A 26,067-nucleotide genomic window follows, 5' to 3' on the forward strand; every position below is an offset into this window, starting at 1 on the left:
AGCAGTTTCAGCGGAGCATCACTTGCCGCAGAATGTAATGGCATGTTGTACACTCATTATTGGAGCAAGTGAGAGCCAGTGAATGACGGCAGTTTGTTCGACCCCCCCCTATTAAGGCCTTTCAATGCCTCAGAGGAATAACTAATCCCACCTTGGCATTAGAGGTAGGGGTCCTGGCCCCTGGCTCCTGCCGACCACGGACAGGTGCAGACGGGCTTGTCTTAGGTGTGCTTTCAGTGTGCCAGCAGCGTGTCTGCTTTCTGGCACCCATTAAATAGAGGTACTGGGCGTATCGGCTAGAGTGCTGAACAAACTGGCTCTGAACATGGCTGATAAGTCAGCAAAGCACCAAAAACCACACACAAAATGAAACCACCCAAAGGTATGTTGGGGGGGGGGGCGATACATAGGAGGACCATAGTGAGGTGGCCACATTCTTATACTGTCAGTAGGCCGGTAATGGTCCATAGAATGGCTGGGGAGGGAAGCTTCTCCTTCTCCATCTCTTTCTGCTCGGTTGCCTTAGCATTGTGTTCTCATTCTCAGAATCTAAAGAGAAACTACTCCTAGAAGAACTATCAATGGGAGTAGTGGATTTGATGGTATAGTCAACAGTTGAGTATGAATAAACCCTCTCATTTTTTTAAATCCTTTTGGAATTTCCTTTTTTTTCCGGATAGTCTGTTAGCAGTTTTTATCATTAGAACCAATCAATCTTTGGTACACTTTCTGCCTTTTAAGCCCAGTCCTTTCTAAATTATTTGTCCTCTAAAAAGATCCTTGGTTCATTGGTAACCACTAAACCACGTAGTGCAGCATTTCCTGTCAAGTATTCTGTCATAACAGCTCCATGGAGCAACATTTTAACCTGTGTCCTTTTGATTTCAATGTGTGTCCCAGTCCCCAGTGGGGACATAGTTTGTGTTAGGGTAGTATCACCAAGCATAGGAGGTGCGGACAAAATAGACAATACCTCATTATCATCAAATGATAATCCTTCCATTGTGGTTCCACTGGCTCCCAATCCTACTATAAGCCAATATTAAGGGCCAACTAACCTCCGCTCACTCTCACAGGTAAGGTGCTGTTCAAAAGCCTTGTAACACAAAGCGAGAGGTGGAGGTACGCGAACCCACACCCTCCGCAGTCCTCAAAATAATCACATGAAAGTGCGATGGCCAACGGTAAAAAGCAAATTTTGGCCCCTACCAAGTTATTTGAGAAAAGGACATTAAAAAGAAGCCCTTTTTGGTATCCCAAGGAAATATATATACTGATCTTAGAGTGCCAATTAGATTGGATTAGGAAGCCTCATCTATTAGTTGTGGCATGCTTCATCATTGGTTGACCTCTTCCCATCCTGGTAAGATGGTAGGTGCTACACGGGTGTACTCAACCTCAATAAGATGAAGTTCTTAATAAAAGCTAACTGGACAAGTCTGGATCTAGATACACTATAAATACTTTAAGGTAAAGTCAGGGTAATACCTTTAATATTGGGTACCTTAGGCACAACTCAAATCGAAAATTGGGATGGTATGTAGGTACAGTGACCAAACCATCTGTCCTTAGCCAATGTATTTCCTCCCCTAGAGATGCCAGCACTGGTCAGGGGCATTCTTCAGGGCCAAAGTGGATCCTTATTTCTGGTTAGTAACCAGTTAGTTTTGCAGTGTGAATCCTTTTTTGGATTCACATGCTGTGCCTTAGATTAGGTAGCGGTTTCCCCCTTTTGAGGTGGCTGTGGTAAGATGAGGAAGACATTGCGAACAAGTGTTGAAGTACCTTTTGTCCTCCTTGAGCTTCCTTAGTCATCTGTTAGTCATCTGTAAATCCACACAGTAATGTTTGGTGAATGTAAGTGGAGATGCCCATGTTGCAGCGGCACATATGGTGTCTATCGGCACACTGGCCATGAACACTAGGGTTGCTCTTTTTTCCTTGTTGAACGTGCCTTTGGCCATGTGTTCAGGTTTTTACCTGCTGGGGCATAGCATATCTGTATTGCTTCTACAATCCAACGAGCAATAGTCCCCTTTGTCACAAGTGCTCCTTTTTTGGAGTTTGAGTAAGAAACGAGCAATTAATTGTTTTTCCGAATTTGTCTTGTCTGTTGTAGATAGTACAATAAAGCCCTCCTTACGTCTAAGGTATGAATGCTCCTTTCTAGTCATGTTTGTGGATCTTTGAATAAGACTACTAGCTGTATGCTTTGGTTTAAATGGAAGTTGCTTACTACCTTAGGTTAGAATTGAAGATTTGTCCTTAAGATAACTTTGTCTTTGTGGATTTGCATGTATGGTCATTAAAGTCAATGCTTGAAGTTCACTTACTCTTCGTAAGGATATTATGGCTACTAAAAAGGCAGTTTTGATGGTGATGTATTTAAGTTTTGCTTTGTGCATGGGCTCGAATGGCTCAGTTTTTAGTTGCATTAGGACTGTGTTTAAGCCTCACATTGGTGCTGGAGACTTTCTTGGGGGTGCAATTCTTTTTAATCCTTCAAGGAATCTTTTGATGACTGGTACTGTGAAGAAACTGTTACATGATTTCACCCTGGTACAGGCTACAATTGCTGGCAGGTGCACCTTGAAGCTTGAATAGTTGATGTTACCGTCGAGCAGGTGTGTCCGATATATGAGCACTGTTTCCTGCGTGGAAATTGAGCTTAGGGTATTGTTTTTCGTGCACCATATGGTATACCGTTTCTACTTTGCATCATAGCATTGTCTTGTGGTTTGCTTTCTTGCCTCTTTTAGTATTTCCATTTTTCTTTGTGGTAACTTCAGATGTCCGAACTCTATGTACTCAGGCGCTAAGCTACTAGGCTGAGCATTGCTGGTTCTGGGTGAAATATTTGGTCCCCTTGCACTGTGAGGAGGTCCTTGTCTGCTTTGAGCTTGATCATTTGTCCCTTGGGCAGTTGAAGCAGACTTGAGTGCCAAGCTTGTTTTGCCCATTGAGGGGCTATGAGTATTAGATTTGTTCCTGGCTGTCTGACTTTCTCTAGGACTCTTTGTATTAGAGAAATCGGAGGAAAAGTGTATGCAAATGTCCCTGACCAGTTTGGTGACAGAGCATTCCCTTTTGATAGGAGATGATGAAACCTGGAGGCGAAGAATTGGCATTTCTTGTTCTCTATTGTTGCGAATAGGTCTATCTCTGGGGTCCTCCAGAGGTTGAAGATTTGTTGTAGGGTGAGCTTTTTCATTTCCCACTCCTGCGAGCTGCTGTTATGTCTGCTGAGTTGATCTGCTTCTGTGTTCTCTTTTCCTGGCAGGTGAATTGACTGTGGGCTGCTTTTCTTTGAATTGGACCATTTCGAAATCTCCTGTGCTACTTTGCTTAGGGTGAATGACTTCGTACCTCCCTGGTTTTTGAGGTAGAGCATAAACGTGGTGTTCTCTGTTTGAATTTATACGGTTTTCTTCAGTATGTGGGATTGGAAAGCCTTCAGTGCCAGGAACTCCAACTTTATCTCTAGGAAGTTGGTGTGTTTTATGGAGTCTTGATCATTCCATTGTCCCCATACACTCGGGTGTCCTGAATGTGCACCCCATCCCTTGTGAGACATGTCTGTTGTGATGGTCACTGAGGTAGTTGGCATCTTGAAAGGTCTGCCTAGTATTATGTTTTTGAATGTCCAACATTGTATCTCCGGCTGAACGTTTTGTGTTACAACCACTAGATCTTCCCAACTCCCTGAGGCCTGTGACCAACTGCTGCAAAGCCACCCCTGAAGATGGTGCATGTGAAGACATGCATGAGTGTTGAGGGGGATGCCATGATGCTATAATGCCCATGAGTTTAATGACAGTCTTCGCTGTCATAAACTGACCCCTCTGGTACAGGCGAGTTTATTGTTTGATAGCTTGTTTCTGTGTTGGGTATGCTCATTCAAGCTTGGAGTTTAATCTTGCTCCCAAGAAATTTTATTCTTGTTCTGGCATTGTGGATGATTTTTTGTGGTTTATTGAAAAACCCAACCTTTGGAGTGTGTTGATTACCTGATGTACATGTGCGTAACATGTTTGCTTTGATGTTGCCTTTATTAGCCAGTCATCTAAGTAGGGGTAGACGTGGATCCTTGCCCTTATTAGGGATACTGCAACTGCTGCTAGGCATTTTGTGAAGACTCTTGGTGTCGATGTTATCCTGAAAGGGAGTACTTTGAATTGGTAGTGAGTGTTCTTGTGGAAGAACCTGAGGTATTTCTTGTAAACTTGGTTCATAGGGATGTTTAAGTAGGCGTCTTTTAGATCTATTGTTGCCATGAAGTCTCCTTTTTGCAGCTGTGGGATTACCTCTTGTAATGTCGTCATTTTGAAATGTTGCATGCAAATGAACTGTTATGAATCTGAGGTCTAAGATTGGTCTTAGTGTGGGATCTTGCTTCGGAACTAAGAAGTATGGTGAATAGTTTCCTTTGTTGTGTTCCCTTTGTAGTACCTTTTCTATTGCGTGTTTCTCCAGTAGTTCCTATATTTCTATTGTTAACGGTAAGAGTTCTGATTTTAGGAACGTTTTTTCTTCTTTGGAGGGTTTGCTGGGGGTTTGTTTATTAATTCTATACAATAGCCGTGTTGTACAAAATGTTAAATCCAACTGTCAGTGGTGATGTACTCTCATTGTTGCAGGTGGTGTGCTATCCTGCCTCCCACTGGGGTTGTGTGTGGGTCTTTTGTTGTGGGCAAGTCACTTTGAATTTTCTCCTCCACCACTCATGGACTGCCTTCTGCCTCTTCCTCTGCCTTGAAAGGGCTGCTTTGGCTGTTGTTGCCAGGCTTGGTATCCCGACTGCTGGTTTGACTGCAGTCTTGATTCTCTTATTGTTGTTGTTGCTGGCCTGTTATGAAGACTCCTCTTCCTGTGGGTCTTCTTGTGTTAAAACCTCCCCTTTTGAAGGTGCCTTTCTGTTGTAGGGCTCCTATGGCCCTAGCAGTTTCATTTTCTTTTTTTATTTGTTGTAGTAACTTATCTACTTCTTTTCCAAAGAGGGCGTCTCCTATGAAAGGTCTGGTAATAATTGAGGTTTGAACCTCTTGGTTGAAGCCCGATATTCGTAGCCAGGCGTGCCTTCGTAACGTTGTACCTGTGAACACTTGCCTGCTGGCTATATTGGCAGCATCTAGGCGTGATTTTATGCAGGTATTAGCTATGTTCTTACACTTGTTAATATCCCATTGTTGTTGCCCATACCTGTTAGAAGAACATTGGAGTTTGCAATGCGCCAATGTGTTGCTGCTTCTTTCTCCGTTTTCCTCGCCACTATGTCCAATCTTTTTCTTTTTCTCGCTCTCTCTCTCTCTCGCTCTCGCTCTCGCTCTCTCTCTCTCTCTCTCTCGCTCTCGCTCTCTCTCTCTCTCTCTCTCGCTCGCTCTCTCTCTCTCTCTCGCTCGCTCTCTCTCTCTCTTCTCTCCGCCCCCCCCCCCCACCCAGTGGAAGAGTCGGTGTCGCCCTTCTTTCTTGCTGTGGTGATAATGATGGAGTCTGGCACTGTGTTTCCCTGAATGTATTTAGGGCCCTTAATTGAGGGTTTTATATTTCTTTTCCACTCTTGGTGTTATCCCTTAAGCTGAGGCTGGCTCTTTAAAGGCCTCTTTTCCATGGTCCAGGATGCTTGGTAGCATTGGGAGATATTGTGTTCCCTAGGGGTCAAAGTCTCTAGGAGGAAGCAGGAGTCTCCTTTTTCTTCCTCTAAGGGGACCCCAACAGTGTCAGCTGCTCTCATGATGAGGCTGTTGTAGCGTTGTTCTTAAAATCTTGATTATCCAGTTTTACCTGTTAAGTGATTTTGCTGCACTCTCCACTCTGCTTCCAGATCAGGTCACCATATTGGGGTTAGCTTGTGCTGTCTGATCGGCCACTCACCTGACCTGCGGTGCCCGCATGTAAGTTATACAAGGCCTACAATCCTTAATGGGGTCTTGTCTGGACACCCTCTTGTTTACAATTCTAGGTGATTTTAATTTTCATTTAGAACTCCTCACTGACTCTTCGACCTCTACACTATTAGATAGCCTGGAGGGTTTCGGCCTGTGGCAGACAGTAGTAGGACCTACACATAAGGCGCTTCACACGTTGGATGGAATTCATACTAATCACACCGAAATGGGAATTAATAGAATACTACCACTAACATGGACTGACCATAGGGCGATAATCTTTAATCTACCTGACGGGTACACCCTAACCTCACTAGCAGTACACCAAACTCCAACCTACACAAAGCACTGGTGGAAAACCAGTCCCCATGCCCTAACCAAGCTGCTGGTTAACAACATGCCAACCCTAGCTTCCGACTCCAACACAGATGCGGATAGCTTTGACAATTGGATTAAATCAGCCATGGACCAACTGGCCCCTGTAAGTCGGTTAACCAACAAAGGCACAAACCTACTGCACCTTGGTACAACGCTGAGCTGAAAACTTTAAAATCTTAATGCAGATGCTCAGAACGTAACTGGAGGGTGGACTATAGCGCAGAGGGAAAAAACAACTACAACCTGATGCGAACTGAATATAAAGCTGCTATCATTAGGGCCAAAAAGTAATTATATACCAGCAAAATAGAGGTGGCAAAGAACTCTACCAGAGACTTCTTTAAGACTGTCACTGCCCTATCTAAGCTTCAACAGGGGAATTTGTTTACCCCGGATCAGACCTTGTGACAAAAAGGCCTCTTTCTTTCAATCAAAAGTTCAAACAATATACAGGGAACTGGAAGGGCTTTTAATGATACTGCGGAAGATTTCACCTTTTTTCCTTCTGGAGTTGAGGAAAACGGTTGTGGTAGCATTTATTCTCTCTCGCATAGAATATTGCATAGACTATTGCAACGCCCTTTACCTAGGGGTTGACAAGCGGCAATTATCCAAACTGCAATCTTTGTAGAACATCGCAGCCCGGACCTTGTTAAATATCCCAAAGCATAATAATATATACATTTCCGGTTCGAGGCGTCTCTTCTTTTTCTCCACCTTGAGGGCCCTTTAGTCATCTGAGTCCAGGGAGATTCTCTTCTTAGACGTGGTGGTTTATGACTTCAAAGTTGGCCTTTCCCTATGTGGCCTCTCGTTCAGAATTTGTCTTAGGCACTTTCCACAATCTTCCCTTGTTGGTATCCCTGGGATGGGATCTGCAGGGTTCTTTTGATCGCGGCTGATCCTCAATTGTTGTTTTCTTTACTCCTGGGCTGCCTTCTTTTTGTGGATCTTGGGTTCTGACGGTTCAGGGTTTCTTACCTTGTCCGTCTTTTTCTCTGCGTCCTTCGTCACCTTCTTCGTGGATGTGCTTCTTCTCGGCATCCCCTTCGAGTATTTCGACGTCCAAGACTCCGTGTATCGATTCTGAAAGCACACTCTGGTCATCTTCATCGCTCGAGAGGCCTAAGTCCCTCAACAAAGGTTGTTTCTGGCTCTGTTGCATGGCTGCGTAGTGGCGCCCCCTCTGCTTTCAGCGTACTTTGAGTGTCTTCAACATGAACACCGCGCAGGCTTCACAGTCCTTATCCTTGTGATCCTCTGGCAGGCAGAGGTTACAGACGTCGTGTGGATCACCCTGGGTATACTTGTGGTGGCACTTAGGGCAGAATTTGAAAGGGGTCTTTTCCATGGACCCTACCCTCCCCTCTGTTGATCCATGTGCATTGCTGTTTCGTCGGAGTTACTCGACGAAAAGTGATATCCGGAGGTCCCTTCTATTCTCCGGTGTCTTCGTAGTCAATGATCAGTGGTATTTGTAGTCCAATTCTTTGATTCTTTTGGGGATTTCGGCCAAATCTTAGGAGAATCTTCCTTTGCTTTCAGAGCCATTGGCGGAAAAAAGAATCTGAAAATGGTTACCACGCACAGGAACTTCCTGAGCGCTGTCTGATGTCACACAAGGGATGGACCTAGCAGCAAATGATGGTTGACGAGGCCCCAAAGAGAGGGGGGAAAAAAGACTATCCCGGACCCAACCACTAGATGGCGGAATAATGCACAGCATGTGAATCTAGAAAAGGATTCACGCTGCAAAACAAGGGTTCCTAAAACAGAAGTTATATATACATGTTAGCAACATTCCATTATGATTGATGAAATGGTACATGTATAACACTCAAGTGATAGTTGGCATGCAAAGTGATAATATACAATGGTGCAGTATACTGTATGGCACTGCAATCAAGGTAAAACACGCTTGTGTTGGGTGGACACATGCTTGATCATCTTATTAAAACTGTTTACCCTGACTCTAGGAAACTAGAGCTTCATGGTCTTGGAGGAGGTGATATCCTCTGTAGTCAGACGCTATTTTTATGTGAAATAGTGAAAAGAAGGGACTGCCCACAAGGTTTTCATTTTACCTCCTGGTGATAAATCATAGAAAAGTGTCAATCTATAGTCTTGATATGCTGATTTCAATGGGGTGTCTTTTCTTGATTGAATTTGTAACATTTAGCAGGCATTTCATCATACACAAAGTAGTGCGTATGAATTTAAAATTAGAATGAGGATGAAAAATAAAAAAATTAACATTTAAACGAAAAGAAGGTGTGAAAAAATACATACTACTGAACAGCTACTTAAAACACATATATGGAAGCTCAACAGAAGTCAACTATTATTACCCAGGGGATTCTTTTTTATGAGCAAACCCACTCTCATTGGTGGCAGTGGGGACTCTCTCTCTCTCATATCCCTCCAAGGCCCCCCATACACTGGTGGCTGTGGGGGGCTTTCACTCCTTTTACACATCAGAGAAAATGTGATATGTCCCCGGTATAAAATTAGTAAAGGACTTACTTCTACAAGAGGTATACTAGCAAAGGACCTAAATCATCCCGGTCACTTAGCCACTCGATACCCAAATGGAGAGTCGGTATCTTTAAATTGAAAGAATGGCATCGAACGTTATTGACTCGATGGGCATCAGACCCGCATACGCATGGCCGATAAGAAATGTAGTTCACTGGGCAGCCGGTGACCACCTCAGACCAAAACAACTACCCTGTCATATCCAGGTTCTGCAGGCTCCCCAAAGTCATGCAGACCCTTACATATAACTGGGTGGGGAGGAAGGAAAACAGATTTCATTTAAAAGCATTTGTGCATCTGATCCTAACTATTGTTCATTCCACTATTCCTGCAGCCAATTCCCTCTTATAGACCCTTAAAAAGGCACACCTTGTACCTGTCTGCTTTTCAACCCTTAGGCAAACTAAGGAAGCTTAACTGAAGTTTGCAGACCCTCACAGACCGTCTCATCCCCAGTATGATTTAGTGTGGTTATCCTCCAAATACCTTTCCATTTCAGGCTCATGCCCTAAGGTTGCCCCTCGTATTGTAATACTATTCAAGAATGTGCAATTGATAAGGTCAAGAGCAGTATAATTGATACTTATATCTCATTAGCACATTGATTTTCTGATATGTGTCTCATAGGCAAGGGGGCTTCCACTCCAGCCTGAGTTCCTCCTCCAGCTATCCTCATAAATGTGTATCCAGAATAAGAAGTAAAAGCAGTGCTTTGTTTCTAAATCAAAGAGTGCAGATGCTACAAGCTATTACTCAGAAGTCCGCAGGTGGTGCGATTACATGCCGGCCTCTTTGATTCAATACCAGACACTGGGTCTTTATCTCACTCTTGCACGTTCCTACTTTTCTCCCTTTTTGACTTTTTTCTGTCTTTGTCTTCCTCGGTCTTTTGTATGTGTCGGTTTTTCCATCTTTTGCTCTCGGGGATCATCTGATGTGGAAAAATAAGTTCAGATGGCCCACCATCATCCACCGGCTCAACTCAAGCACTGAGTAAAACAGATTCTTGAATCATGTCTTTCATGGTAAGAGTGGCAGAGTAGGGAATAAAGCCCTGGAGATGTGAGAACAATGCTTGACAACCATGGTTACTTTATCGCTTTGTCTCAGTTCACAACCAAATTGTGTCCATTCACCTTTACAGCTTTTAGGGCAAGCCTGGGCAGTGCTTACGTTTTGTCTTCGAGACATGTTTATATGCTTTGTGGGCCTACAGCCTGCCTATTGCTTTTCATTTGTTTCTTTGAGTGTACTTTAAACAGCCTTGCTTCCAAGTGGCTAATCTTTCCTATTTGTCCCTCCTTTCGTGGGTTGGTCCCTCCCACGGCATGCTGCTTGAATACTTGTAGACTTACGCTTGTCTCATTTATGAACTGTTTTTGGGACTACTTTTTTCCTTTGATTAACAGCGCTTTTCACGAGCGCTCATGTTTTCACTTGTTTCTTTATCTTTGCACCATCCTTGTGACTGCACGTTCCGCCAGCCTGCTGTATTTTATTGGTATTTTAACCTCTCTTCAGCGCTTATCACCTGAGCAGAGTTCATGTGGTTTAGGGTAGTTCAATTGTAAGTATTGCTTTGATTTAGGCCTAACCGCTACTACCATTTTGATACATCTGACCGAGCTGGGCATGGGTTCTAATCCCGCTCCTGTTCCATGAGCTATATTCATACTTTTGCTCCCAGCTTCCAGGTCGTTTGGCTTTGTAAATTTGGATGGTAGTGCCTGAAAAGGCAGGAAGTCGCAGCAAACAACTTTACATCTCCGAGATGTTCAAGAGAGCTGCCACCATCATAATTAAGGTACCAGGTGGGAATCTCGGCCGTAACTCAATATTTTTTAATGCGAGGTATGGTAAACAGTTGAGCAAATGTTTAAAATGTAATGTTTAGCGCTCTTGTGATAACAGTGTAGTTTTATTGCGAAGCACTGATATGCCCCATACAGAGTGCACGCTATATGGAATTGCAGATTACATCCATAAGCATCCTATGTGCCTGTCTTTCTTTTTTTATTTATTTATTTTGAAAGTTTTATATAGTGCGAACAAGATCTTTGCAGATAACAGAGCGCTTTACACAGGCAGGTGGAAGATCATCAAGTTCATGTACATAGCAAAAAAAATTACGTATAGTACAGGTATGAGGTAGCAGGGCATAGTCGGAGCGTATGACAACAAAAACGCTGTAAATATACAAAGATAGAGAGAAAGAGAACAAAAAAAAAAGAAAAAGAATGTAATGAGGGAGCAAAGGATCTAAGCACTTTAGACTACTATAAGTCACTACACACGTGCAGAGGAATATATAGGCTATATCATAATAAAATACTGGAATACTGTTCGCAATGTAGGTCTAGCGGATTTGGTCAAGTATATTTAGCCATAAGGATACTTTTGACTTCTTTCTTAAAAAGAAGGGAGGAAGAGATGAGCCTTGTTTCGGGAGGAAGTGCGTTCCAGATCCTGGGCGCCATTCCAGAGAAGGAGCGTTTGTAAGTTTTTTCCTTCCGGAATCTTCGCGGTTTCAGCAGAAGATTGTTTGTGCTCCTGGTAGTTCTGGACCCGCCGGAAATTGTCAACTTATGAGTGAGGTAGCTGGGTGATTTCAGGTGAATAGCCTTGTGCGTCATGCAGGCAATTTTCAGCTGTATTCTGGCTTCAAGGGGCAGCCAGTTCAAGGATTTGAAGTCAGGGGAGATATGCAAGTGTTTTTTGATCCAGTGATGAGTCTCGCTGCCGCATTTAGTGACGCTCTGAGGGGTGCAGTTGTCGTTAGGGGGAGGCCGCAGAGGGCCATGATGCCGTAGTCTATGCGAGGGATGACTAGAGCTTGTACTGCTGTTTGGAAGTCTTTTGCTGGAAGGAAGGGTTTCAGTTTCCTCAAGGTATTTATTTGGAAGTTCGCCCCCTTAGTAGCCTTGCTGATATGCTGCTGCATGTTGAGGTTGGTGTCAAGTGTTATGCCTAAGGATTTTGCTGAGTCCACGATGGTCGGTTGGACATTGAGTGCTGTTAGGTGCTTAAGCCATGTTTGTGCGGAGGATATTTTCGAGGGAGGTGTGATTAGGAGGAACTCAGTCTTCATAGCATTGAGTTTGAGGTGGTTATCGGCCAGCCAGGATTGGGTGCTTCTGATCGTTGAGTTCAGACTCAGGATGTCTTTGGGGGAGTGTAACTTGAGATATATTTGAGTGTCATCGGCGTACATGTGAAAGTGTACATTGGATGCTTGTAGCAGGGTGGTGAGAGGCTCCATAACTAGGTTGAACAAAGTAGGGGATAGGCAGGATCCTTGAGGGACACCTAACGATACCGGTACTGGGGAAGACATCAGGTTTTTGCTCTTGAATTTTTGAGTCCTGTTGAGTAGGAAGGAAGTGAACCAACGAAGCACAGTCCCAGAGAAGCCCATTCTTGTCTTTAGGAGATAGAGTAAGTTCTCATGTTTCACTGTGTCGAATGCTGAAGAGAGATCAAGAAGGATGAGGAGGCAGGTATTATTTTGATCTAAGATTTGGATGGCGTCGTCAATTATGTGAGTCATAGCGGTTTCAGTGCTGTGCCCAGCTCGGAAGCCTGATTGGTGTGGGTTGAGGAGATCAAACTGTTCTATGTGCTGTGTCATTTGTAGTTGGACGCATTTTTCTAGGAGTTTGGCGAGAGTGGGAATGTTGGTAATCGGACGGTAGTTGTTTAGATCAGTGGGGTCGGCTGTTGGTTTCTTCAGTAAAGGTGTAACTTGTCCAACTTTGAGGGAGTCCGGGATGGTTCCTTGTTGTAGTGAGCTATTGATAATTTTAGTCCAGAGTGGGAGTAGCAAAGGGATGAAGTCTTTTACGGCGTTAGCAGGAAGAGGGTCAGTGAGGTGATTGGATGGTTTTAGGGTGCTGAGTATTCTGTCAATTTATTCTTCAGAGTAGGTGTCAAAGGATGACCAAGTCGCATTGTTTTTTAGTTCATTGGGAGTTATGCAGTTGGGTATTGAGTAAAGGCTTGCGTCATTGAGGAGGTCTCTCCTTATATTGTCAGTTTTTTTGCTAAAGAAAGCTGAGAAATCTTCACAGGAAGGAGTAGTGCTCATACTGTCGACAGCTGGGGGTTGTTCCTTAGATTGAGATCGGATTAGCTCGAATAGTTTACTTGGACGTTTTTTTGCTTGGTCTAGCTGGAGTCTGAAGAACTCTGATTTTGAGCGTTTTATTTTCCTGAAATATGCATTTCTCTTTTTCCTCAGAGTTTTAAGATACAGTGCCGAGGGAACTGATCTCCAGGTGCACTCTGCCATTCGCATAGCCCGTCTCTCTTCATTGAGACTCCCGTTGTACCAGGGGTTGGATATCTTAGTGGATACTCTTTTCAGTTGCATTGGAGCTGCCTCATTGATTATTGAGGCCATGGAGTTGAGATAGTGGTCAGTTAGGTCCTGGACGTCAGTAGCGTCGGTAGGGGGGAGTAGGAGATTGCAGCTGTTAGGGGGTAGAGAGTTTGGGTTGAGTTTCTTCATGTCTGTTTTCCAAACTTTGGGCATGGCGTATTGCACCGGGATGAGTTTTACTTTTTCCTTGATGAGGAATGTGATATGGTGGTCTGACCAGTCACAAGGTTGGATTGGGTCAAGTTGAGTGGTGCCTTCTTTGGAGATGACCAGGTCAAGGCTAGAGCCTTTGTCATGTGTTGGAGTGTTGCAAATTTGCGTGAGGTCAGAAGCGATAAGGAAATTTTTGAGGCTATTAACTACTGCGTCACTGCTATCATTCCAGTGGAGATTGAAGTCACCAAGGTAAATTTGTGTGTTTGGCCGTCCAGCGTTGATAGACATTGTGTCCATGAGTTGTTGGGAGAAGAGGAGGTTGTCCCCCGGGGGGTGGTACATGATGTGTAGTGAACATACAGGTTTGTTCTCACTGATGACATCAAGGCAGAAGTATTCACAGGAGGTACGAGAAGGGGCGGTGACTTTATTAATAGAAAGGTTGCTCTTGTAAATGCAGGCGATTCCGCCGCCAGTCTTGTTGGGCCTGTCAAGCCTAGTGATGCAGTAGTTGGGGGGGACTAGGATATCCATGATAGGATTGGAGGATTCAGTTAACCATGTTTCAGTTAGTATGGCCACGTCAAGGTTCCTAGACAGGATGAGGTCAGCGACCTCCGTCGAGTGTTTTTGGGCCGATCTACAGTTGAGAAGTGTGCATTTGAGTCTGGGGGTGCAAGGGGAGGTGGAGGGGTCCATAGTGAGAGGGACTTTAGTGAGGTTGTCGGGAACAGAGCCCCTGTTGCTATGCGTGGGGTGCCTAATAGGGTTGGAGAGAATCGTAGGGATGGACATGTGCGTGGTGGCTAAGCTGTTTTGGGTTGCCGGGGCATATGTGCTGAGTAGGGTGTGTATATCGCGGTCCGAGAGAGTCTTGATTGCGCGCTGGGGGCGGTTGGCGGTATTGCGAGAGGGGATGGAGGTCCAATGTAAGGAGCGATTAGGATGTGACTTGATGGTGCGCTTAGGCCTGTTGGAGGTATTGCGAGAGGGAATAGAGGTCCCAAGTATGGGGTGCCTAGGATGTGGGGGGGAGTTGATAATTCGTTGAGACATGGTGGAGAGGGGGGATGCTCGGTGTGCGTGAGGAGTGACTCTTTGAGCGTGTGGAGATCTTCTTTCACTTGGATGAGGGTGGTCATAACTGCGTCCAGCATGCCGTTGGGTATGGGGTTAGAGTTATTGGAAGGGTAATCCGTAACAGGAGGGGTGAGGCAGATGCGAGACGTGTGGAGACTGGTCGAAGCGGGGGGGCAAGTGTAGTATTGGGGAGTGAGAGTGGGGGGGGAGATGTTGAGCGGGGAGTGGGGACCAGGAGTGGAGGGGGAGCTAAGGGTGGGGAGTGAACTGTTGAGGGACGAGTGGAGGCTAGGAGTGACGGGGGTGCATGGGGTGGGGGGGAGGTGTTGAGTGTTGGGTGTTGGTCTGGAATGCGTTGAATGCCGAGAATGGGGGGGCGCTGTTGGGGGAGGAGTGAAGGCTAGGAGTGGCGGGAGTGCAGGGAGTGGGGGGGAGAGGTTGAGGGAGGGGTGTATGTCAGGAGTTATTTGAGTGCAGAGAGTAGGGGGGGAGATGTTGAGGGAGGAGTGGGGGTCCGGGGGGGGGAGCAGGGAGTGCTGGGAGAGAGGGCACCGTTGGAGGGGAAGCTAGGTGCGGCGGGAGTGTAGGGAGTGGCGGGGGTGGAGATATAGAGGGGGGATTTGGGATGGCATAGAGTCGGGTTGTGAGGGTCAGAGGCGGTGGGTCGTTCTGCGACGTTAGTTGGAGGTGAGGAGTTCTGGTTCAGTTGGATTGGTGTATGTGTGGAGGGGCAACCATTGGGGAGGTGCTCTTTGAAAGTGGGGAACAGGTTGTCGAGTAGTTCCAGGTTTCTGTCTGTGGATTGAATTAGAACAATCCTGTTATTGTAAATTCTTAAAGCTACAAAGTTATTTTGGACCTTGCTCTAGTTACAGTATTGAGTTGAACTAAAAAAATGATTTAATAGCGCAACAATCCTCGCTACCAATGGATCCCAGTGAACTTATCTATTTGCTTATCGGCATGAAACATTGGCACAAAAGTCACAGGGGAGAAAATGTGGCATTACTGCCAGAGCTACCTACTATAGAACTGGTGAACCAGGTTCGAGTCTCCGCGTTTGCTCACCATCCTGGGATTCTGGGCAAATCACTTCATATCCCGTGCTTAAAATAAAAACCTGTTTAATGTAACTAGTGCTCAGGTAAAACACTACTTCTGGTCAGGTTTGCAATTAATGTGAACAACCTTGTGCAGAAGAGGTCAGTGCATATCTCGCACCTTGAAAGCCCTAAATGCTACACATGCCAGGCAGAGTTCAGGGGAAGCCACTGTGTGTACAACAAACAAAAGCACAATAATTGTGTCTAGTTATTCTGTATGTTTGGAAATTAACTGAAGAAATTGGGCACTAATATTCATTGTGTACCAATTTTCACTTCTAATACAGGCTCACATGGAAATGCGCAAAGAGGGTCTCGGGTAGTTTATCCCCATCCACAGAAGTGTTCTAATGCATGCAGCGTATTTATAGATTTAGGTATATTTACATGGAGCAACAATGATTAAAGAAAAGCATAATTATGGCACGCAGCACTGAAATTAACATTGCTGCCACCACATTGCCCCTCGTCGAAGCAATTTAAGGCTGAGGGCGCTTCCGGTGCCTCAACTGACGAGTGATTACCAAAAATAGGGAGTGGAGTGAATGCAACGAAACAACCTTTCTTTATTTGCCATTTGCATGATTAAACCACTAATACCTGATTTAAATGTTTAATAAATACCATCAATCTGCAATACAATCACGAAACTTACCTTACCCGATAAGTAGTGTATTGGGAGGTTTACCATTGTTAATGATCAGACAGCGAACTGTTGTGAGTGTTTATTATACTTGTTCAGATCTTGATGGTGCTATTACATTGTCGATTGATTGCTGTATCTAGGGAATGTTCATTTGCCATGACATGTTGTTCTAGCAGAACTTGGGGAGTGCTTCTCTCATCGGATTACATTTTCATTGCCAATGGTTAGTTTTTGTGTGACATCGCTTGTGTGTATCGATTTAACATGGCCTCTCTCTCTCCTGTTGTGACCATGTTTAACTCGCGGTGCAACACCATTTACATTGAAATGTATATACGCTTCGAGTGCGGGCACAATGTGGGAAAAGGAAAACACCACACTGCAAAAGTATATACATGAAATATGCCCGCCCTTTAATATGCCTGCCCTTTCCATATTGTGCTTGCTTCACCCAACCCTTAATACAGCATCAAACCACCACATTGGTGGGCACACATTCCATGCCACCTTTGACTTGGCACCAGAAGCCTTTAGCAAGCATTAAACATCTGACCGTTCCATACCATGAGGTTTTTCCTGCTCTTTCGTGCATACTGTTGGGGAGGATTTAAATCATTTTAAGAGCTGGCCAGTTTGTTTTTATAACAAAATCACATTCACATTTTATGCACGGGGAGATTAGGTGTTGTGACCAGAATCACAGGATGCTCAGTCGATGCCAACATTCAAACCTACTTCCCCAGTTCCAAGGTCCGCAGCTCTGCCCGTAATCACATCTCCCTGCTTCATCCTCTCAGCCTAAACCCTTGGGCCAGTTTTACTGCTAGCAACATATGGTGTTTTATGTCACCTTTGAAGCCAAAATAAATACCTGGTTAAGTTATTGAACTGCTTTTTATTTCAGTCATGCTGCGAGCACAAACACAATTTAGAATAATTTCAGGATCACGGATAATAATCCAAAACACTGCACTGCTCGTTCACACGAAATGATTCTAAAAGACGAATGTTGTCTTTGTTTAAAAACAAAGTTACACAGCTAAAGAAATTGGCAAAGCCAATAGCTCCTGCTGCGACGAGACTTAGTGGCGTTGCCACTGCTTGTTTATCTTTGGCTGCTAGGTGGGAGGTTCTCCTTCACCTTTTTGCTTTCAGCTCCTTGTAGTCCAGTTCAGTGGAGGCTGCATCCCTGGTTTACTGGTTTTGTGCTGAATGGCAATATTATGTAGTTGTATCCTGGAGACTGAGAGATTGTTACAGCACATACTAGTGCTAAGCTAAGATGTTAACTGTATAAATGCCTGTTCTTTGACATTCTGTACATTCATATATAATCTAATTTGAGGTTATGATGCTCCCTTTATAAACTGGGGTTTCTCAGAAACTTCCAGTGCTATCAAGAGCGAGAAATTGGAGGGTTGTCTTTCTTTCGACCCAATGCCTGTGTTTCTCTCTCTCTCTCTCTCTCTCTCTCTCTCTCCCTCTCCCTCCCTCTCTCCCTCTCTCCCTCTCTCCCTCTCCCTCTCCCTCTCCCTCTCTCTCCCAGCTCCTTTTTCTCCGTATGAGTGGTTTCATATAGTTGCCACAGGCTATGGTTCCACTCAGAGAGGAGACAGTGCAGATGTACCTTCTGTTCTGAGTTAACACACCGTCCAAAGCTTCCAGGGCTCTACCCATAAGTGTGTCATCCATCTATTCCACCTTATCCTGCTTAATAGAAAATACTAGATGTAGAAAGCAAAGTATTGTTTGTTTAGAAAGTTATACACTAGAGGAGAGAGAAGTAGATGGTTAAAAGCAACATTATTAACATTGGAAGCTGTCTAAAGAGAGTGAGTGTTACACCTGATTTGTCAATGGATGCTTTCATAATCCAGAGAGGAGACTGTCCCTGGTTGGGTGCTTATCAAATTTTTATAGGCAACGTCAGGATTTTTCAACACCATCACAGGCATAGGGAGCTTTATCACCATGATAATACCAGAGTTGACACACTAAGAATTTTAAGACTACAGTGGGACTCGGAGTGGTCTCGTATATCTTGGAGAAATGGGTCAGTGGCTTTTTTTGCTGGAGCACCTCCGGCTCTAAGTCCGAAACCCATTACACCCAATCATGGTAGAGAGACAGCCTGCTTAAAACGTGCAATAAAATATTTGACACACAGAAGGGGGGAACCCAACTATGGTGATGTTGCCGAACTGTTTGCAGTGATTGACACAGATGACCATGAGAATTTCCATTTCTGACAGCACTCACTTGGGAGTGTAACGACAAAAGCTTTAGAAAGTCTGCTGCTTTTTAGTATGTATTCTACAATGTGTTATTATGGAGGGCCAACTGGATGCTCGGAGTGTGTGGTACCTTGAGGTTCCCTACTGTGTTCCCTGTGCTCGGGTTCACCGGCATATGCATAATATACAGAACCAAGGCCAGAAATTGAGTCTTTATGTTCATCCTTGGATGTGCCGAGCTCATTATAATTTAATGAAGCAAGGCAGAGGTGATCACCTTTAAGATCAGGTCACATAGGTCAAAACCACTTGCAATTAGAGATAAATTGTATTAACCCACAGTATTAAGATGTCGTAGTGAGATTTCGATATCCAGGACACAAATAATTAGGAAAATCATAATTCCCCCCCAAAAAATGTCACTGTCGTAAAAATTAATTATATAATACTTTTTTGGGTATAAATGTACCAGTGACGTCATAAATTAACCCAGTGTTGAATCCTTTCATTGTTAAATGGGAACGCTAAGGAGAATTTGTCTTTCTTTCCACAGGGAAAACATTCCTTTACAGTGGTGAGAGGACAGCAGGGTTTTATCAATTTCCATGTCGTCTACTGCAGTTCTGTATAAGCAGAGATTACCATAAACATATTTAGCTGCAGTATAATTGGTTACTGGGTTAGGCAGAAAATGACATGTCAAGCCAGTGGTCCTCTTCAAAAGTTACCAGATTCACCTAATCAAAAAGCATGGTTAATTGATGCATTTGGGGTTAAGACCCGAAATATCAATTTCTAGAAGCCCCTTTTATGCAATAGGTAGGGTTGTATTGTTTAGTTGTGGTAGACACTACCATCCCAAAGTTTTGTTGCATTGTGCTAGGAGTCGGGGTGTTTTTCAAATGAGAAGGAGGAATTTGAATGAAATAACCTCAACCTCACTCTTTAGAACGAGAGTGAACGTGTCTCTACCAAAAGTGAATGGTAGCCATCATTCCTTCAGATTAATACCAACATTTAGAAGCATTCATTAAACGTCATCACTCTATCGCTCACTCTTGTGCGGATATTTTGTCCATTCTGGATTGAGATATTCAATGTCATCTGTTTGTGTTTCTTCTTTGGCTATAGTCTAATGCTGGGTTCCAATGTTGTGCTCTTATTGTGTCTACACAATATTTGTTAGGTTGTGGACTTTCTCAGGGTCCCTGAAGAGCTTCTGGGCTTTGATCTTTGTGTGGACAAGGGGACGCTTGACGCCATTAGCCTGGATCCTGACTGTGCAGCTGAGAAGCGACGGGAGTACCTGGCCTCTCTCCGCCGTGTCCTAAAAGACAATGGACATTTTATAATCACATCCTGTAACTGGACCCGTGAGGAGCTGATCCGCCTGTTTGCAGAAGGTGAGAAAGTATGTAAATTCTGAGTTTGTATGTGCCAGGACAGATGGTAGCTGGGGTTGATAGAATGTAGTGGGTGTCCCCTAATTAGAATTCCTTAAAAGTGTCATTAAAAATATGCACATTTCCCAAACCATTTAAAGAAGCACTGTTTGAAAGAAAATCTTGTGGGAGATAGTTTGGTCCCAAATCAAAAAGAGGCTCTGATATCATGAAGGATCTTCCTCCATCCAAGATTGAACATCTTTAGTATTACAAAGGCAAGGGTTAAGCTGCGTTATATTTCTTTTAACCAAACGGTCTCGTTTCTCAAGTGTCCGAGAGATTTATGGGTGATGCATTGTGGAAAACATCTGCTGTGCCTCTCTTGTATCCACAACTATCTTATATAGGACAGAGGAAGAGCATTCTGCCCGCTCCCACTCAAGTTCCACACTATACCTAGGGAAAATAACTATACAGAATTGTATTTTGAAATATCAGTATAGCTAAGCTGGGATCTTGCAAAAAGGTATCATAAATATTTATTTGAAGGTGGCATCCCTGTGGTTTTCCAATACAATGGTAGTGGAACAGCATTGTGTAAGCTCATGCCCAAACCCTACTTCAAGTGAAGGCTTCGACTCTGCATAGAGATGCAAATTTCCTGATCCAGGGTCAGACATGCCTACTTCGTAGCCATAAAAAAACCTCTTTTCTCAGAGTCTGTGATGCCTACTACCTAGATAGATATATGTGTCTGCCTGTTTCCTGGGTGTCTTCTACCTGCTTCTGATGTCCCGCTATATGTCCCTGTGGTCTGTTAACAAGGCATGTGTGTCTTTTTTCTAGTGTTGTACTCCTGCATTTTGGATAAGGACTAATGTGCTCCCTTGGGTGCATGTTGTCTGCTGCCTGAGTGTATGCAGCCTTTGCTTCAATGGTGTGTACATTTTGTAGTCTCTGGAGTCTGCATTCTGTAGTCTCTGGGTGTGTGCCATCTCTACTATCTGAATATTTGATACCCGCTGTATTGTTGTTTGCTGCCTCATTTGTCTCTCTTTGTCTTCCTGTTTGACAGGGTTTACATTCCTGGAGGAACTTCCTACACCAAAATTCAGCTTTGGCGGCCAGACTGGAAGTAGTGTCACTGCGTTGGTTTTTCAAAAGAAGCACTGACTCACTCTCGGATGATAGGAGCAAAAAAGCGGTGAACGTCTGAGGCTTTCCATCCTTTACCTCCACCTTTTTGGGCTCTTACTCTGTATTTCTAACCAATTTTCTCCTGCTTCCAGAATGTATCCTTTGACAACTTGAAATACTCCTTCCTCGCCTCCCTGGCCAACGTCTCCTTTTTAGGGTTTCCCAGCATTTTCTGAGTTACCCTTCCAGTGTTTCCCTTTCTCTATCACCCTATGTATTCTATCCTTCAGCCTCCAAGCCTCCCTCCGTCCCTGCTCCATGGGGAGCCCTTCCCTGTCATCAAGGACTGGGGGTTCCGGACCTCAATCTTTAAGGGCTTATTTTCCCACCTCCTCGTTGGATCAGGTCCCTCCATCCATCTTCCAAACTGAAACCTCCAGCTTTCAGGTCTCTCCCTACCCCTGAACCCATTTTATCAGTTCTGGTTCTTGGAGCTAGAGTTTATCTGCTGTTTTATAAACATCTAGTGAAGCTCTTGCACCACTGTGAGAAGTGCTCTCTCTTAGCCCTGTTGTTGCCAGCTGCAATTGGAGACTTAGTATATAATTTATATTTCAAAGGGCGAGTAAGTGGAAGCCCTTATCATTGTCCAGTTTCAGGACTTGCCACACAAGAATTGAAGGAGGACTGCTTCTACTACCTAATCACACTACATTTTCTATTCCCCATGTTCTCTTCTAGAAAAGGTCTAACTACTTATGTGTGTTTTCTCTACGCTCTCCCTTAGGGCCTGATTTAGAGTTTGGCAGAGGGTTACTCCATTGCAGACTGGAAGATTGTTCTGTCCAGTGTATTACAAGTGCCATAGGATATAATGCACTTTTTTTAGGTAGATGGGACTTTCGTCACTTTTGTCACACAACAACCCGCGCACCAAACTTTGGTGTCCACTATAACCATAGCTCATCACTTCTTCCTGTTTTTTCTTCCATTAGTCCTTCTTTATCAGTATAATTATTGCTGGCTCTTCATGGTTTTCTACCCCCATCTCTTTCCCATGCAACCCCCAAGCACTCTTTCCTCAACATCCTGATATCCTTAAACCATCATTCTTCACTTTCATTGCTAATTCTTCTTTTTCCTTTCCTCAGGGTGGGTTGAACCGACATACAGCATGCTATCACAATCATCGTAAAACTCTCCTGCCTGATGGGTCCCAAGGACCCTCTTCTACAATAATTCTAACATTTCGCTGTCACAGTACTCTGTGAGGCTAGGTATCTGCAATGCAGCCATCTTGCTGCCTGATGTCACTTGGCTTTCCATCTCTTGTCTGTCTCTGTTGTTTGTCATGGTCTGTTTTGCCTCTTCATGCCTTTTGTACCCATACCCAGCTTTCATCTGCTAATCACCGTTGAGGTTTTCCGCTTTTCTTTCTGCCTCCACATGGGAAGCCATGACCAATTCAGCCACTTCTCCTATATATCTGCTGTTGGAACAGTTCCAAGTTCATCCACCCTCTGCTTTTCGCTGCTCCTTGATGGCAAGTGCACCTCCGTTCTGCCACTTCCATTCCTTAATGCCGATCCTTTTCACGCAAGGATGTGCTCCTCCATAGTGCTCCTTTCATGTACCGCTTCGCAACTTTCCTCTTCACTCAGGACATTCTCGTTCAAGTCTGGACCCATTCATCTCTTTTTTCCATGCACTGTAACTGAAGTGGCCAGTGCTCAGTAATCAGCCTCCCCCTCCTTTCATACTGTGACCTCTCATGACTTACCACCGAACGCATCGTGCTGCAATACCTCCCCTTTCACTTCACCCCCAAACTTGGTGCAGCCTAAGTGTCCAGGAACTATGTTGCCTCTGGTACCCTTCCTTTGGCCTTTCTTAACCTTTTCTTAACCTCTTCACCAGGATTTTCTTGACCATTTCCCACTTCTAGGTTTTGCTTGAGCCTCCGCTTGTCTAATATGTGGCTCTCCCCCCCCTCCACTTTTTGACACAGGCAGCAAAAGCAAGTATTAGCTGAGAAATGCCTGTTGAGTACTTTCTTGGTTTCTAATGAGGCCCCTCTGCTTTGTTACCAATAATCCAATAAATCCTAACTCCAGCCCTTAGAACCCATATGGGATCCTCCATACCACGTTTTCTGTTGATGGCAATGCTTTTGAACGCCTCTTCTTCCAGCCTTACCCAGAACATACTAAAACATACCAGTCTGTTATAGCTTCTTGAGTCTCTTTTCCCATCCACTTTGTTCCTATAATCCTCCTTTTGTCTCTCCTTTATACAGGGCTTCCTACTCCTACGACTGGGAGTCTATGCTCCACATAAGTCACTGCAAAAACTGTCTACAGCACTACTGGCTCTGGGAGCCTGTTACTGTCATTGTTGTGCTACAAGTGCACCCCTCTTAACCCATCCAATGAGGCTCCTGGGTGCTGCACACTGTCATATCCCTGAAGAATGCACTAAACATTCAGTATATGTATTCCATGAGAAGCACAGTGCTTCAGCTCTTCCTATACTGCTTCTACTTCTTGTGAGGCAAACGCCTCACAGGTGTCCCTGCACTCCTACTTCCCACTTCATGGGAAGGCATGACTCCAAAGCTACCTCTACATACTTGTCACCCAAGATAACACCCTACATCTACTTCTACATCCACATTAAGGCAGCACTTCATAGCTTACTATGAACTCATTTTACATCACTTCATTTGAGGTAACTACCAGTAGTGCTCTCTTCGTATGCACAGCTCTAGTTCAATATTAGGTAGTATCCTACAGCTAGTCATTCACCCCCACTCACCAAGTAACACCAGGCTGCTATCTTTACCCTCCATTACAGGAAACACCTCACATCTATCTCTTCAGTCATCTCCCCCTTCGAAGTAATACCCCATCCATGTCTCTACTCTTCCCATGGAAATCACAACTCACAGCTATGCCTACTATTTCTCTTAATAGGTAAAATCCCCCTTTTGTTTTCCCTGCCTAGCTCCTATTACATAGGGGGCAATATTCCAAACTTCTACAAGTGAGGGAGCAGCCTGTATCTTTAACTGTTAGGCGCACCCTCGCTCAGAGGCAATAACGCACATCTCTCACTGCTTCTGCTCTGACGTCTTAGAACACAATATTCCAGAGGTATGCCTCTAAAGCTTCAACTCCAACTAAGGCCACTCAATTCCCCATGCACAGTCCACAGTGTGGTAGGCAACAAAAGATATCTGTGAGAAACAACACTGTACATCTATTTATGTGACCTCTTGCCAAAGAAGACTACCTCCGCACCTCTCCAAGCACACATTAACCACCCCTTCAAAGGCAGAAGATACAAATTTCTCTCTGTGCAGGCACAGATTCTGTGCTGTCGAATGTAACAATCCAAAGCTTCCTTGACTTCATTCGGCCAGGCATCACCTCAGTAATCACTACCACCGCTCTATCCTATAAGTAATATCTGACAGCTCACCTTACACTGTTTCCATTCCATTGGAGGCCCCATTGCATAGGTCTCACTACACAGCTTTCTTTCCATGGAAGATAGCCATCTACAGCTCCCCTTCCACAGGTGCAATCTAATAAAAGGCAACAAATCTCAGCTCTTCCTAAACAGTGCTTCTGTTGAAACCCCTGCCAATGGGGGTTTATGCCTCTTAGCTATCCCATTACAAGTCCTCTTTCTGAAAAGTTTTGCCTCAAACTCTCCTGGCCTCAGAAAAGGAGTTGGTCATTTGATAATTATTTCAGTACTATGTAAATTGATATGTTATTTTGCTTTCATTAAAAACGTTATTTTCTACAGGCTGCTTACTGATTATTTTAAAATAATGTATATAAAAACTTACATGGAGAGTTTGGAATGAGTGAGACTCCACATAATTATTTGGGGTCAGTAATGGAGGAACTGATTACCCTGTTTTAAAGTGTTTGAAGTAAGTGAGTGAAGCTTTATAGGCCGAGTGAGGAATGAAGGAGTATCTAATAAAGTGCATAGAACCAGAAAGGAAATGGGGGTTTAAATGAAGTGTATGGAGCCTATAGCAGGATTTCACATAGGTGTATATGGATAAGGTGAAAGGATGAGCTTAAGCTGAAGTGCATAGATGCTTTTTTATTGATTGCGGAAGGCAATGGGTGAACTGCCATTCAACTCTGTATGGCCACTGAGGAATCTGATGTTCCACTTACGCACACTGAGACAGTGTGGAATGAGTATTGAAGACTGAATTGCAACGGGGCAGCGACTTGGTAGAAAATTAGTGAAACTCTATTGAACTTTTTGGGACCAGTGATTGAGAATGAGTGAGAATGTATTGGGTATTAGTGAGGTACGAGTGAGTTTCCATGGAACTGTATGGGACAGCAATAGGAAAAAAAAGGAGACATGGCCAAGCATGGAATTCAGACCCCCTGTTCGTATTTTGAATAACCAAGGGCCAGATGTATTGATAACAGCCTTTACAATGAGGTTTTTACCATGTTGTGCCTTCACCAAGCATATTTTTAGCATGTATATGCCTTTACAACGCATGCTTTAGCATGCATTTAAGGTAAGTTGGGGGGAGGCCCCACAAATAGATTTATATGTATAAATAGTGCACGGTAATGACATGCATTGTAAAAGCATATGCGTTCTAAATAAATGCGAGGTGAAAAATACATTGTAAAGGCATGCAAAGTATTTCCCTGTGTTGTTCCGTCATACAACTGATGTATCATGCTATTTTGCAGTTGCAGATGGGCCAATTCGCAGAATTGCCACATTTATGACGACAAAAAGCATTTTAGTATGTATCAAACCCAAACTGTGATTTAGTAGTACGTTACTGAATCGTAATTGTGGTTTGCAACCAAATACCGGTTTAGTATTTCGAAGGGGTGTGCCTTCCAAATATGGAATTGGAATAGTATGTATTAATTTTTTGCAACCAAATTCCACTACCAAAACATTTATAATTTACTGACTATAGAAGTGTAGTGATAAGGCATTTGCCTTTGTAAATGTAAAACTAAAGTTTAAGAGAACGCATTGGCCCACAAGAAAAAAATATATTTTCCCTTTAAATAAAAACAATCACAGACATGGTGGGCTGCTGACGTCAGCAGGACACCATCCCTGTGATGGTGTCAATTCCTAGT

At 44.0% G+C, this 26,067-nt stretch overlaps 1 protein-coding gene across 1 annotated transcript in view; it reads left to right on the plus strand.

Annotated features, from left to right (window-relative positions):
* EEF1AKMT2 (EEF1A lysine methyltransferase 2) overlaps positions 1-24,727 on the plus strand; it is a 198,763-nt gene extending 174,036 nt beyond the window's left edge. Inside the window, exons 5-6 of the mRNA XM_078644028.1 lie at positions 19,582-19,798; positions 20,856-24,727. Of these exons, the coding sequence (XP_078500154.1) occupies positions 19,582-19,798; positions 20,856-20,953 (315 nt within the window). The 3' untranslated portion in view covers positions 20,954-24,727. The remainder of the gene's footprint in view (positions 1-19,581; positions 19,799-20,855) is intronic.
* The last annotated feature ends 1,340 nt before the right edge of the window (positions 24,728-26,067 follow it).

The sequence above is a fragment of the Lissotriton helveticus genome, chromosome 5_1, assembly GCF_964261635.1.
Source record: "Lissotriton helveticus chromosome 5_1, aLisHel1.1, whole genome shotgun sequence".
Taxonomy (NCBI): domain Eukaryota; kingdom Metazoa; phylum Chordata; class Amphibia; order Caudata; family Salamandridae; genus Lissotriton; species Lissotriton helveticus.